This window comes from Oryx dammah, unplaced genomic scaffold (genome assembly GCF_014754425.2).
Source record: "Oryx dammah isolate SB20612 unplaced genomic scaffold, SCBI_Odam_1.1 HiC_scaffold_1, whole genome shotgun sequence".
Taxonomy (NCBI): domain Eukaryota; kingdom Metazoa; phylum Chordata; class Mammalia; order Artiodactyla; family Bovidae; genus Oryx; species Oryx dammah.
In genome coordinates this window covers 77,457,291-77,471,635 of record NW_024070185.1, presented here as the reverse complement: position 1 = coordinate 77,471,635, position 14,345 = coordinate 77,457,291, and the positions used below count along the sequence as shown (strand labels likewise).

General features: G+C 33.3%; 1 protein-coding gene across 2 annotated transcripts in view; it reads left to right on the top strand.

Annotated features, from left to right (window-relative positions):
* Positions 1-14,345, top strand: part of AGTPBP1 (ATP/GTP binding carboxypeptidase 1) — a 191,752-nt gene that overhangs the window by 59,044 nt on the left and 118,363 nt on the right. For both annotated transcript variants that reach the window (XM_040244800.1, XM_040244791.1), the window contains 4 exons: positions 1,519-1,612; positions 9,304-9,341; positions 12,016-12,224; positions 13,718-13,895. In XM_040244800.1, the coding sequence (XP_040100734.1) occupies positions 1,519-1,612; positions 9,304-9,341; positions 12,016-12,224; positions 13,718-13,895 (519 nt within the window). The remainder of the gene's footprint in view (positions 1-1,518; positions 1,613-9,303; positions 9,342-12,015; positions 12,225-13,717; positions 13,896-14,345) is intronic.

Here is a 14,345-nt window from a genome sequence, read left to right as displayed (position 1 = left end):
TTTCACAGATGAGAGGAAAATTGAGAAGGAAGGGATGTGGTGGGCATAGACACCTGGAACTAATTATCTTTAGCAATCAATAGGGAAGTAGAAGAACCAAAATTAATAGGACAGGAGCCTCTGAGGAAGCTGTAGAGAGCAGTGATCAGAGAGAGAGAGAGCCTCAGATGAAGTGTCTCCCAACATAAACACACACACACAGCCACGCCCACACCCACCCTCTCAGATGAAGTGTCTCACAACACACACACACACACACACACACACACACACACGGAGAGATAGCCTCAGGTAAAGTGTCCCCCAACACAAATACACACACACACACCCCCCCCCACCTACCCTCCCAGATGAAGTGTCTCACAACACACACACACACACACCCCACACACACACCACATACATACTCTTTCTCTCTCTGTCTCTTGCTAATATAATGTTAGGTCCCAACACCCGAGGTATGGATTTTCTATTTCCTGACTATGGATATGAGATTGGAATGTTAACAAGACACTTGACATTGAGATTGTAGAGTACATTTTATTATAAGAACATCATTGCAAAGTAATGATAATCTCAGTGGTAGGTTTGTGTGTATGTGTATGTATTTATCTATTATCACGATCTATACTTTGAAAGTGTATCTAAAGATGTGCTCACAGAAAAATAGTTTTGAACACTTAAATAATTAATACTTATGTAATTAAAAAGAGCATAAGGAAATTAATGAATTGGCTATTTATAGAGAAATTAGGAACAGAGCAATAAACATAAGGAAAGTAGAGAATGAAATAGAAGAAATACATTATAAAATTTAAAAAAATTCATTAAAAAACAAAACAATTGGTTTAAAAATAGGTGAACCACTGAATTCCCTAATTTAGGAAAAAGAAAGATAAAACAGACTAAAATTAGAAGTGATAATGGACCGATAAGCAGATAAAGAGGAAATTAAAATTGTCATACAAAACTTTAGGAACTATATTTTTAGGGCATTTTATTTCATTAAGCACCAGGAGGCTAGTAAATGGTGTATCTATAATTTTTGAATAATATTTCTTCCAGGATTGAAAATGTTAGGCCCAGTTTTCTTGTTAGGTAATTGTTTGCATGTTCTGTCTAAAGTTGTGACCTGTTTTTGGCTACTGCAGTCGCTTTAATTAAGGTCCTCATTACTTCTCACCTAGACCACAGCCGTCTTTCCTATAGTGCTGTTAGATCTGACCTGCTTCTAAAATCTGACCTGCAGATCTGATTTGTTGTTGCTTTTGGGCAATTCCCTATATTTGAAAGAATTAACAACTTCTAGGAACTTTCATAATTTATTTACTTCTTTTCCCACTTCATCTTCCCATTGGCATGCCTTTGAAGTATCAACTAAGGTGGACTTTATGAGAGACTTAGAGTTCACATTTACTAAACAGTTTGTATATGTTTTTCGGCCGTGTGCCACATGTATAAACATTTCTATCCACTGAGGTTTTTAAATCACTTTTCATCTTTTTTTCCCCTTCCCAGCTGTGAATTCTGTATCTTTAGGGAAAAATGGAGTTGTGGAACTGATGTTTAAAATCATCGGACCATTTAGTAAGAAGAATTCCAGTCTTATGAAGTGAGTAAATGTTTTAAGTGTAAATAAAAATATACCCTTTGTTATTTTGGGCCTTATCATCTTAATCTGTACAGTGAGATGATTGAGTTCAATTGTGTCTAGGGTCCTTTCTTAGTTCTTAAATAGTGATTTAATTATGATAAAGATTTTCTTTAGTATAAAGTTTAATCTTCAAAAATATATCAGAATTAGAAAACTGAATTTATACTGTTATAGAAATTTAGACTTTGAATATTCCTAGATACTAGGAAAAAAGATCTTTACAGAGTATCACTCATTCAGAAACATTTATTGAGTGCCTACTATATTCCCTACCCAATTTTATAATCTTTTATTGACTGTTTCCTTCATTCTCACCATTATCTGGGTATATTTTAAATTTATATGTTTCTTTTTTGTTAAATAATGTCATTCTTTTGCTTATTTGAGATATGTATATATATATGTCTCAAAATATATACTACATATATGTATATTTATGTTTGCGTGCATATATGTATATATATATACACATACACCCACAAATATATATATATATATGTATATAGATACATTCATTTGTGTGTCTTTCAACCTCAGAACTTGAAGCATTTTCAGTTATTTCATTATATTAGTGCTTTCTTAAGCCATTTTAATGGTCATTCTTTTAAAAAAATTATTTTGGAATTTTCCAAACAAATATAGCATTTATATTATATTAAACTAATTATCTTGAATTATTTATATTAATTACTTATTATATTCCACAATTATTAACATTCTGCCTTTTTTGTTTCATTTGTTCCCCCTCCACACTTTTATTTATGTTTCCTAAAGTATTTTTTTAAGAAAATCCCAGATGTTATTTACTTATATATGAATTTCTGTAAGCAAGTACCAGGTATTTTCTCATTTTCCCCCTAAATACTTCATTATGTAACTCTGCTAAATAAGGACCTAAAATTAACCATGATACTATAATCATACTCAACAAATTTATTGATTGCTTAACACAATCTAAAATTCTGTGTGTCTACTTTTCTCTAGCCATCTCAAAATGCCCTTTTGCAGTTGGTTTGTTTAAAACAAAGTACACACATTATTCCTCATTATATTTAGGAAATTTCCAAATCTACACACAGATAGAATAACGAACCCTGATATACCCATCAGTCAATTTCAACAATTGTCAACATTCTGCAATTTAAATTTCATCTTTCCCTTCTTTGTCTCCCTCCTACCAGTATTTTAAAGCAAATATCAGCCATGACATTTATTCTGTTAATTCTTTAGTATTATCACTATCAGACAGTTTTTTCTTTTAGTGTTACCAAAGTATCATATCTTTGTTCAACAATATTAATAATTCTTTAAGATCAAGTAATATCTTCTGAATGTCTAAGAAATGTCTTTCTTTCTTTCTTTTTTTTTTTTTTTTACAGTTGTCTTGCTCAAATCAGGATCGAAATAAGAGCTCTTCTACATTCTGTTTGATTGATAAGTCTTGTAATCTTTTGTAGTCAGTAACTATTCCCTGTCCCTCTGTTCTTTGTTTCTGATTTATTTGGTGAAGGACCTGGGTGACATTTTATAGAATGTCGCAACATAGATTAAGATAACTATATCCTGGGGTCTTTTAACTTGTAGGTTAACTTTCAAATTTTTTGTAGACTGATGGAGCTTGAAGCTTGATTAGATTTTTTTTTAATTATAAAAATATTTCATAGGTGGTGCTGGGTCTCTGTTTTGCATTACTTAAAATTGTCGAGTTGAAGTGGTCTATCTCCTATCACCTAATCACTTAGCAATATCTCATGACATTGCTTAGATCCATTATTTCTTAAAAATGTGCAAAATAATGACTTTTCTAATTTTCTCATTCTTTTACTTCTATTAGTTGTGAATCTTTTATAAGGAAAAACTTGTCCACATCAACTATTCATAGGCTAAATTTTGCAATGAATTAGGTTCAGAACATACCCAGTCTTTTCACCCTTTCTTAATAAAGGTCAAATATTTAGCTTGTTCCCTTCTTGAAAATAGGTGCTTACTTGCACATACAATTATTTATTAAGTATTTGGTGGGATGGTGGCATATTTGCTTATATAAAGATTATACAGTCTTAGAGCATCTGATGAAGTGTGACCAGATACAAGAAAATGATTGTATCACAATTAGTAAGACCAGCTACCAGAACAGGTGCAGTGAATGGACTCTGGAAGCAGGCAGAAACTGGATTTACCTGTTAGCTCTGTCCTTCACTGGCTTCATGATATGAAGTAAAGTATTTATAGCTGTGCTGTATCTTCGTTGCTGCACAAGCTACTCTCTAGTTGTGGTGAGCAGGCTTCTCGTTGCGGTGGCTTCTCCTGTTGCAGAACATGGGCTCTAGTGCACGTGGGTTTCAGTAGTAGTGACATGTGGGCACAGGAGTTGCAGCTCCAGGGCTCTAGAGCACAGGCTTAATTGTTGAAGCACATGGAGTTAGTTCTGCAGCATGTGAGATCTTCCCAGACCAGGGACTGAACCCATGTCTCCTGCAGCGGCAGGCAGATTCTTCACCACTGAGCCACCAGGGAAGCCCCAGTTACCTAACTTTTTAAGTGTCCTAGTTTCCTATTTGTGAAATAGTAGCATTGGTGCCTACATCATAAGATTGTTTTGAGGGTTTAGATAATTCCTGTAATTAGCGCAGTGCCTATATTAATGCAGTGTCATTAGTTTAGGTAAGCAGTGTAGTAATGTGGATGAATGAATCCTATTTAATATTAAAAATATATTCTTTATCTTTAAAATTGTTATGCCTTTCCTCTTTTGGATGTTTAAAGTACTTCATAATTAATTTTTATCTAATGACTATGATCTCCTACTTAAGATCTAAATTAACCTATTATAACCCATTACCAAATCTAATATATAATGTTCCTAGGAGATAAGAACATTTTACAAGTATCTTTATAATATACAACATGATATATTTCTAAAACCATGTAGAAATCAGTGGGTCTAAACTTCTGAGAAAGGAATGTCATTATCTAAATTATCTCTTCATTCTTTTCTCTGTGTTTTAAAAAGAACACCTTTTTTAAAACTTTACTTTAAAAAGGATAAACATTCATTGATCAGACATCTGTATCATGATTCCTTTATTATTTTGAATAATCATAGGGTCTCTCCCCCCATAATTAAACAATCTCAACATCTAGAGCATTTGTGTCACAGTTCTTCGTGTCCTTAAATAGTACCCTGCATTTAGTTGAAGAAGATTGAGGATTATTATTTATGGTTGAAGAGCGATGCTTCCCTTTTAGATTTTCTTTCCTTTCCAGTTTTAGGTTTTGGATTTAAACATTGTTAATTTACAAGGAAGCAACTCTGAATTTATTGTAACACTATCATTTTGAGTTTCTCTATAGGTTTGGAGGGGCCTCCCTTGTTGTGCTAATAGTAAGGAGCCTGCCTGCCAGTGCAGGAGACATAGATTTGAACACTGCGTTGGGAAGATCCCCTGGAAGAGGGCATGGCAACCCACTCCAGTATTCTTGCCTGGAGAATCCCCACGGACAGAGGAGCCTGTCAGGCTACAGTCCATAGGGTCGCAAAGAGTCGCACATGACTGAGCAACTTAGCACACATAGGTTTGGAGGTAATTGCAAGGATTGACCTCCCAACTTAAATAACTTTATGAGTACCTGGGGCTTAAGCTTTTCCTTCTTCACTGCTCTTAAATGAATAAGCCATAAACTGTATTTAAAGCCATTGTGAGCTGTGTTATTCTGTGTAGGACTTATGAAGATTGGAAAAATATATGAGGAAGTATAAAATATTGATGCTGAGAAATTCTAATTAACATAATAAAATGTGCATTTCAATAAATATTTTTCTGTAACCTTTTGGTGACTATAAGTTCATACAGACTTATAAGTGACATAGAATTTCAGAAATTCCTCTGTGCTGAAGTTTTTAAAAATATTTAAAATAGCATCTTGGTAAGACTATCTAGATGACTTTACATCGAACTTCATAATTTCTTTTAATCTAGTGGAGCTATGGAACAGGCATGATGGGAGGAAGGAATTGGGTGTATATCCCAGTTTTGCCAGTGTGAAGAATATGCATCAAGAAAAAAACATAGAGTGTAAGTCTTAGAAAATGTCAGAGCATTTTTGTTTGGTTCACATGTGTTGTAAACAATTGCTAGTAGGGAGAAAGAGGAGAAGGCAATGGCACCCCACTCCAGTATTCTTGCCTGGAAAATCCCATGGACAGAGGAGCCTGGTGGGCCGCAGTCCACGGGATTGCTAAGAGTCGGACACGACTGAGTGACTTCACTTTCACTTTTCACTTTCATGCTTTGGAGAAGGAAATGCCAACCCACTCCAGTATTCTTTCCTGGAGAATCCCAGGGATGGCGGAGCCTGGTGGGCTGCTGTCTATGGGGTCGCACAGAGTCGGACACGGCTGAAGCGACTTAGCAGCAGCAGCAGCAGCAGGGAGAAAGATATTTCTGAAAGTGCTCTTAAGATTTTTAAAACTTTAAATTAGAGAAATGCAAATAAAAACTATAATGACATATCACCTCACACCAGTCAGAGTGACCATCATCAAAGAATCTACAAATAGTAATTGCTAGAGGGGGTGTTGGGAAAAGGGAATGCTCCTGAACTGTTGGTGGGAATGTAAACTGATAACAGCCATAATGGAGAACAGTATGGAGAGTCTTTAAAAAACTAGGAATAAACCTATTAATACCATATGACCGAGAAACCCTACTACTGGGCATATACCCTGAGAAAACCAGATTCTAAGAGACACATGTGCCCAAATATTCATTGCAGCACTATTTACAGTAGCAGGACATGGAAGCAACCTAGGTATACATTAAGAGATGAATGCGTAAAGAAGATGGAGTACATACATACAGAGCAATATTACTCAGCCATAAAAAGGAACAAATTTGAGTCAGTGGTAGTGAGCTGGATGAACCTAGAGCCTATTAAGTAAAAAGAGAAATAAGTCAGAGAAAAATGAAAATTGTATATGAATTCATGTATATGGAATCTAGAAAAATGGTACTGATGGACATATTTGTTGGAAAGGAATGGAGACAGAGATGTGGAGAACTTGTGGACACAGCAAGGAAGGAGAGTGTGGGATGAATTGAACAAGCAGCATTGCACTGACATATCTACACCATTATGTGTAAAATAGATAGCAAGTGGGAAGTTATTATATAATGCAAGAGCCCAGCCTGATGCTCTGCGATGACCTAGAGGGTGGGATGAGGGGAGGAGAGGGTGGCTCTAGAAGAAGGGTGTTGGCTTCTGGATTTTGTCTTGTTTAGGAAAATGTATCCTACACAACTATTATGAGATTTTTCTTTAGCATTTTTTCTAATGTTAGAAATTAATTGTCTCTGGAGGCTGAAGTTGAGAATCAGCCTGTCAACAGGGCCAGTGTTCCCTTTGTTGCCTGTAGGGGAGAACCCCTCTCTGTCCCTAGCTTTCAATGGCTTGCTGGCAGTCTTCAGTGTTCCCTTGGCTGGTAGCTGCGACATTTCAGTCTCTGACTCTGTGTTCATATGGTGAGCTTGTGTGTCTGTCTTCAAATAGTCTTCTCTCTTTTTACTAGAGCATCAGCCTTGATGCATCAAGAGCAGTCTATTTCAGCATGACTTCATCTTAATTATATCTGCAAAGATCTTGTTTCCAGATGAGGCCACATTCTGAGGTGCTAGGGGTTAGGACTTCAACATATCTTTGTGGAGGAGACTGACATTTCTGATTTCTTAATTTTCTTTCTTAGCAACCATTTTAGTCATTTTTCATCACAGTTTTTATGTGACCTTAGGCATATTATATTCTGAAATCTTTAGTGTCTTTATTCATAAAATGTGCCAATTCTGGAGACTAGGATTAAAAAAAAAGTTAAACTATAAAGCATGTACAACTAAAAAACATGTACAAGGCATGTAGAACAATTTTTGGCATTTGTCAGGTCTTACTGAATGAAGTCTTCCTTTCCATTTTTTTTCCCCTAAATTGCCATTTTACTTAGAAGGCCCAGTTAGTTCTGTATTTAATTTTGACCAATTTAAAAGTCATCCTTATTCTGATAGTTTACAGTCTTAAGAGCATATTACTGTGTAATTAATTACAAGGCTTATGCAAAGCTTCTTACTGATGAGTCAGTGCTCTGAAAATTGTTTTAATTTTATACTTTTCATTCACTTTCAACATGCCATTACCAAAACTGCACATTGTTTGAGAAATTTAGTTGCATGAATTTGTATTTTTTAGGGCATATACTTTTGCTTTTATTTTCCAAATGTTATCATAAATAAAGTTTTATATGGTTGCTTTATTTGTATCAGTAAACCAAAGTGTAATTGTTAACGGCTTGCTCTAGAGGGTAACAATAATGAGCATTTATCATAAATGAGCACTTTTGTGCCTAGTCCTAGATTATTGTTTCAGGTTTTACTGTGAACCAGTATCCATCTTAAAACTGTATCCATCCTAAATCTTCTAAGTCATTTTAAAAGTTATCATCTGATCATGGTATGTGTACTACTAATAGGTGTGCAGCTTTCTTAATTTTATTCCCTTGTTTTCAGTTTTGTTTTCTTGAGTAGATATGTTTGGTTTTAATTTTTTACTTTTCCATAGATGTGTACATTTTATTACATTATCAAGATTGTAAAATAATCTATGTAAGAGTTAATTTTATTTTCTAATTTTATAACCATGAAGAACCTGCTACTGTGGGTATCTAGTAGGCATTCAACAAATCCTTAATGATGAGTGAAATGCTTAAATTTGACAGTATACATATTTATATGCAAATTAATTATCCTTATTGAAATCTTACTAAGAGGTACTGTGGTATGTAGTCTTATATTTTTAAAGTTCCTGAAAGTAAGTGCCATTTCTTCAGTAACTCATTTCTAAAAAAACCATTTGAATTACAGGTTTTCCACAGTGATGTTATATGTATTTTTAAAGGTGCTGAATGGCATTGATTTCACTGTGTGTAACTGCATATTTATGTTCAAAGAAAATCTGAGTGCTCTAATAGGCAGTAAGAATTTTTGAGATATGAATTAAGTCATTGTTCTCTTCAGAGCTATATGGCTGAAAAATGTTAAGGGCTCATATATCCTCTCCCTGATCTCCTTGTCCCAAAATATTTTACATTTGTTACCACATTAAATGTTAGGATTATTGCTTGATAGAACTAACATACTTTGAAGTCAGATAGCTATGAATACCTATAGAATTTTGTAGTTACAAACTCTGTTAAAACTTGTTTTTGTTTTAAGTTTTTTGTGACTCTGAGTATGATTGTTAATAGTATTCCATTGTGAACTCTGGCCCAGTCAGAATAGTATTCCTTTGTGAACTCTGGCCCAGTCAGATACAGGTACAATGATTCTATTCATCTAACCTCTGATATGAAGACTTAAACATTGTTAATTTTCTTCTTTTTCTTTTCTTAAACATTTTCTGGTGCTTCTTTGTTGATATTTCCTCATAACCAATTTTAACCTGAAGGAAGTGAGACCTACAGAGAGGCACCATATGTAACTGAGTATCCCAGGAATGACATTTGGAGTAGATACTGATTACTTATCTGAAAAGATTGTATGACTTTACTATTGTAGATTAATTTTACTAGTTTTGTTGTTGTTTGTGTTTTCTCATGTTGACAGGGTTGCTTTAGACACTCTTGCTGCATTGCTAAAATCAAGTAAGTTTTTAAATACTAGAAATACTAGATACTGTTTTTCTGAGTATTCTAACTACTATTTTAAAGAAACTGGAAATGTAGATTTAGTTAATGGCTATAAGGCTTGTTCATAATAATTTAACGTCAAAGTTGATTTTATCTTTTAGTGCAGTTGATCGATGTATAACTAATGTCATTTATGTTTATTGAGCTCTAACTTGTTTATCAGTGTATTTATATAATTTCTTCAAGTATATTTAGTTCCTTTCTCTAAATTACTTATATGAAGCCTTGTTAGTATGGGAAAGTAACATGTAAATACAATATAGTATCATTTTGAAAAAGTGACCCTAACGTGGCCTTGAGAACATTACTATGAAGAGTATCTTTGACAACTACTGTCTCGATAAAATGTATGATTTTTAATTAGAACCTCCTTATTAGAAATTTTATTACTACCATAAATTCAGATTTGTAACATTAAAGTGGCTTAATGTAAATTTAGAGTTTATTGAATGCATTTAGAAACTAAAGCATTGTTTTTTTAATCTTTGAAATTGAAGTGTTGGAGGAAATGTGTCATACATTGCTTTTGGAGAGTAACCATCTACATTATGTGGATCTGTCTCTCCATGATACTCAGTATCTATATTTTAAATATTAATTTTCTTAGCACTCCCATTCTCACTGGTTGATTAAATTAACATTGTATTTAACCATGATAACATTCAATCCTAAATATCTATGTTGATGGCTTTTGATGTTATTTTTCCCCAAAACTGTCTATCAAAGGTGAGACCAACTTGCCCTTAAGTTTGAATTATGAGAAGAATAGTAACAAATGATTAATTGAAAATCTGATATTTGATAATGATTTATTAAATTAAAAAATAGCCTTAGGTATTAATGTTATAGCTGCTATGTTCAGTTGACAGTTTTGTCCTTTAAATGTGTAGTATTCAATTAGATTAGCTATATAGATTTGTTTTCATGTAGATTAGCTGTATAGCTTTGTTTTCATATTTGATGTGATAAACTGTAGACCAAGATTAGAATACTTGGATTAATTTCAGAGATATCTGTAGCCTTGCTTTGATGTGTCCACCCTGCCTTTGTTGTTCAAGGCATTTAAACATTAATTTTTAAATTAATATAGGTATATATTTTTGATTTAGAGTAGATTAAAATACCCATTAAGCTAAATATTTATTAAAGCTTATTACTAATTTGCAGAATCACTAATGACAAAGTCACTAATTCTAAGTCAGGAAAAACTAAAACATAAGTTTCAAGGGTTTATAGAAATCAATAACCTAAAATGATTGAAATGCTGATATCTTCAGTTTTAAATAGTAATCTTTCTTTTACTCCCTCCCTTTTTCTCCTTCAGAGGAGGATGGTAGGCAAGCACAATGCTAAAAAAGTAACTGACAAGTAGAATGACTCTGGATTGCAGATAGCTTTGTACTAAGGGTCACTCACTGTGTTTGTGTTATGGACAGGTTTCTTATTTGATCTTCAATGAAGAATTTAAATATTTCTCGTAAATACCATTTAGGCTTTTGGGAATTCCACTGGAAACACAGTTTGTGATAGGAGTTTCAGTAATTGTAATGTCTTTTAAGACATTATGATAGTAATATCTTTTAAGTATTGTTGGTGATACTAAAAAGCTAGTAAGCTAAAGGCTTATATATTCCAACTAGAATAAACAAACAAAAAATATATATATATTTGTTTAAAAGACATGAAACTATTATTAGTTAGAACTATTTGAACTTCTTATAGATCGCCACCCACCACCACATGGGTGCGCCAATGATGAGTGCAAGAGAATGTGCAATACCAACTCACCTGAGGTTGTTTCGTTAGAAATACCAGTCTCTTCCTCATCTATGTTTATCTATAAAATGCCAGGCTCATGGCATGAACATGAAGATAATGCAGCAGTAAGGCTGTGCTGCTCTTAGTTGCCTTCAATACTAGTTTTGAATGTGCTAATGCACACCTAAAACATAGGTAAAGACACTGAGATCAACAAACTTCTTAATGCCCTCTTAGACATTATATTCTGATATTAGAGAGCTGGGAGAAACTCACGGGGTAGGAGGGGTGCTTTCTTATGTGAAAAGTCTTTAATATCTCTATTGTATGTTTGAAAGAGCTAGTTTGCTTTGCCTGATAGCCACACCTTAGCAAACTAGCTCTTCTAGACACAAAATAAATAGAGTGTGCTTACATACAAAGTTAATTTCACATGAAGGTTGTAATGGAAGTTACAGTAATGATAGTGGCATTTAAGAAAATCATAGTCACAACTAGTAAGTTAAAGGCTTATATATTCCTTTTGGTGTAATCAAAGTTAATATATTAATAGGTTTTAAAATTATGAAAGTTTCATTAGTATTAACATTTGGAAAGATACAACCTTAATTGTGTTAAAGATATTTTGTTACTTATTTAACTCAAAACAATAGATAGGCACATTTCTGGAAAATTATACTTTGTTATCTGGAACTTATTGTATTTATTTTGTTACCTAAAAAATATTTGAATATGTGGTTGCCATAGTTTTTCTTGGAAAAAAGGAATTATAAGAATTCATTACAATATTATGGTTATGTTTTCAATTTGACTTTACCAGTGTCTCTTATTATTTTAAAAATATTCTTTTTCAATTTTTTTTTTGTTAAAGAAACTAATGCCAGGAGAGCTGTAGACAGAGGATATGTCCAAGTCCTTTTAACAATTTATGTAGATTGGCACCGCCATGATAATCGGCATAGAAACATGCTCATTCGAAAAGGAATTTTACAGAGTTTAAAAAGTGTTACGAATATCAAGTTGGGAAGAAAAGCATTTATTGATGCCAATGGGATGAAAATTCTTTATAACACTTCGCAAGTAAGTTTTTAATTTTCTTCCTGTTATTATGATTATCTATTAATGATAGGATTTGGTTCTTAAGAAAACTTACTATTTCTAAAAGTACAATATGACAAATATATTTAAAAAATTTGAAAACCAAAAGGCACAATCATTTCTCATGTGTGACCTTAGACTAAGTTCGAGAAAGTACTTAGTGCATATCTCTGCAAGATGAGATTTTTTTCCCCCCATAGGTAGAAGGAACGTGTATAAATCTGCCTGTGCAGGAATGGATTCCATATAGCCATATTTTCTAAGGTTTGCTGTTATCTATACTCAGTTTTGTATGTTCCTTTCATAAATATTCATTAATCCTTTATTACTGCTAAGGGAGGTATGTTATTTGTGAGTGTTCTCTGTGTCTTTTTTCTGGAGAGAATATTTTTAAATAATGAAGGTACAAAAGTGAAACTTGGAGTTAGGGATTCTGGTTCTGCCAGCCATCGTACGCACAAACCTTCTCAATAGTATTCTAGCATCTGTAGAAGGCTCTTGATGACGGGGAGTGGGGATGTTGCAAAGTAACCCTTTTATTTTTACAAGACTCTAGTTATTAGAATGAAATCTGTCTTCTTGAACTTTCCAGCCAACATCTTGATTGTGCCCTCTTGGTCTTACACATGACAACTAATCTTTTTGTGGGAGTAGTTAAGATATGTGAATACACATTTTATGTTAACTCAGCTTTTTCTATTGTAGATCAATCATATGCACTAATTTTTGCTATTCTTAAAATAGACAGTATATGAGGAGAGATTGGGTGATTGGTTTATGCCACTTCACATTTCTCAGTCTTAGTTTCTCAGCTGTTTTGACAGGTCAGATGTGAAGATTTCTGTTGAAAATTGCACAGGTTATCAAATTGCCATTTAAGCCATCTAAGTGTCAATTGTCAATAATAACAGTGTTAAATGAAATAGTTTCAAATGTCCTATTCAAGAGCCCTTCTTAATATTAGATACCAGGATAGTAAATTAAATTCTTAAAACTTAAAATTGTGATATTCAGGCTATTCTTTTCTAAGTCGAACAGCTAATTTATTAGAGGTGCTATTGCATGATAACTGATAGAATTCTGAAAAAGGCTCAGCTAAATGCACATTCCTTTTTATTTCTTATATCTTTCTTTATGAATTTTTCTTTATTTCTTTTCCATTAAATTTTTATTTTATGGCCTAGGCTTGCTAAAATGCTCCCTAAGTCACTCATAGGTATTAGTGCTTTGGTGAGTTCTGGAACCAAACATGGTACTGATTTCTGCTAAGTTAGGATAAGTGAGGAAAATTGCTGCCAAATTTGCCACATGAGGTTCTTACAAAGAGGTATTTCAGATTATTCAAAGCTACTTTATAATTATGTTAAAAATTTAGGTTTTGTCCTTTTGAAAATTATTAACACATTATTTTCTGAAGTAATATAAAATTGTTTCACTTATTCACTTTTTTTTTCTTTTCTTTTCTTATAAAACAGGAATGTTTGGCAGTAAGGACCCTTGATCCTCTTGTCAACACCTCCAGTCTGATAATGAGGAAATGCTTTCCTAAAAATCGCCTGCCACTCCCAACGATTAAAAGTTCTTTCCATTTCCAGTTACCTGTTATTCCTGTGACTGGACCTGTGGCCCAGCTCTACAGTTTACCTCCTGAAGGTAGGACCACATGCTTCTTGCTGGCTTCCAGTGGTTGTTAGAATTGTGTAAGTTTATCTATTTTTGCTTTTGTTCATCTCCCTAGCAAAAGAAGGCTTTAATGAACATGATATGCTTTCAGATTACTTTTTAGTTAATAAATATTTCTTCAAATATAAGAAATTAAGGTTGAGTGATGAAGGGGAGGAATGTGGGATATGCTACATATGTGTACATGTGAATTGTGAAAAACTGTCAGCAGCACATAGAAGCAGTATTTGATAGCTTACATAAATTTTCAAAATATAAGAATGTATAAACATGCTTATAAATGTTTAGGTAATTATATTTGAGCTTACACTTGTAGCTTTTTAATGAGCTTCATTTTTAAAAGTTAAAATGCCTGATCACTAAACAAGTTACAGTTTATGTCCAACAAAACTTGCGCCGTTACTTCACTTTAGTTCAGTT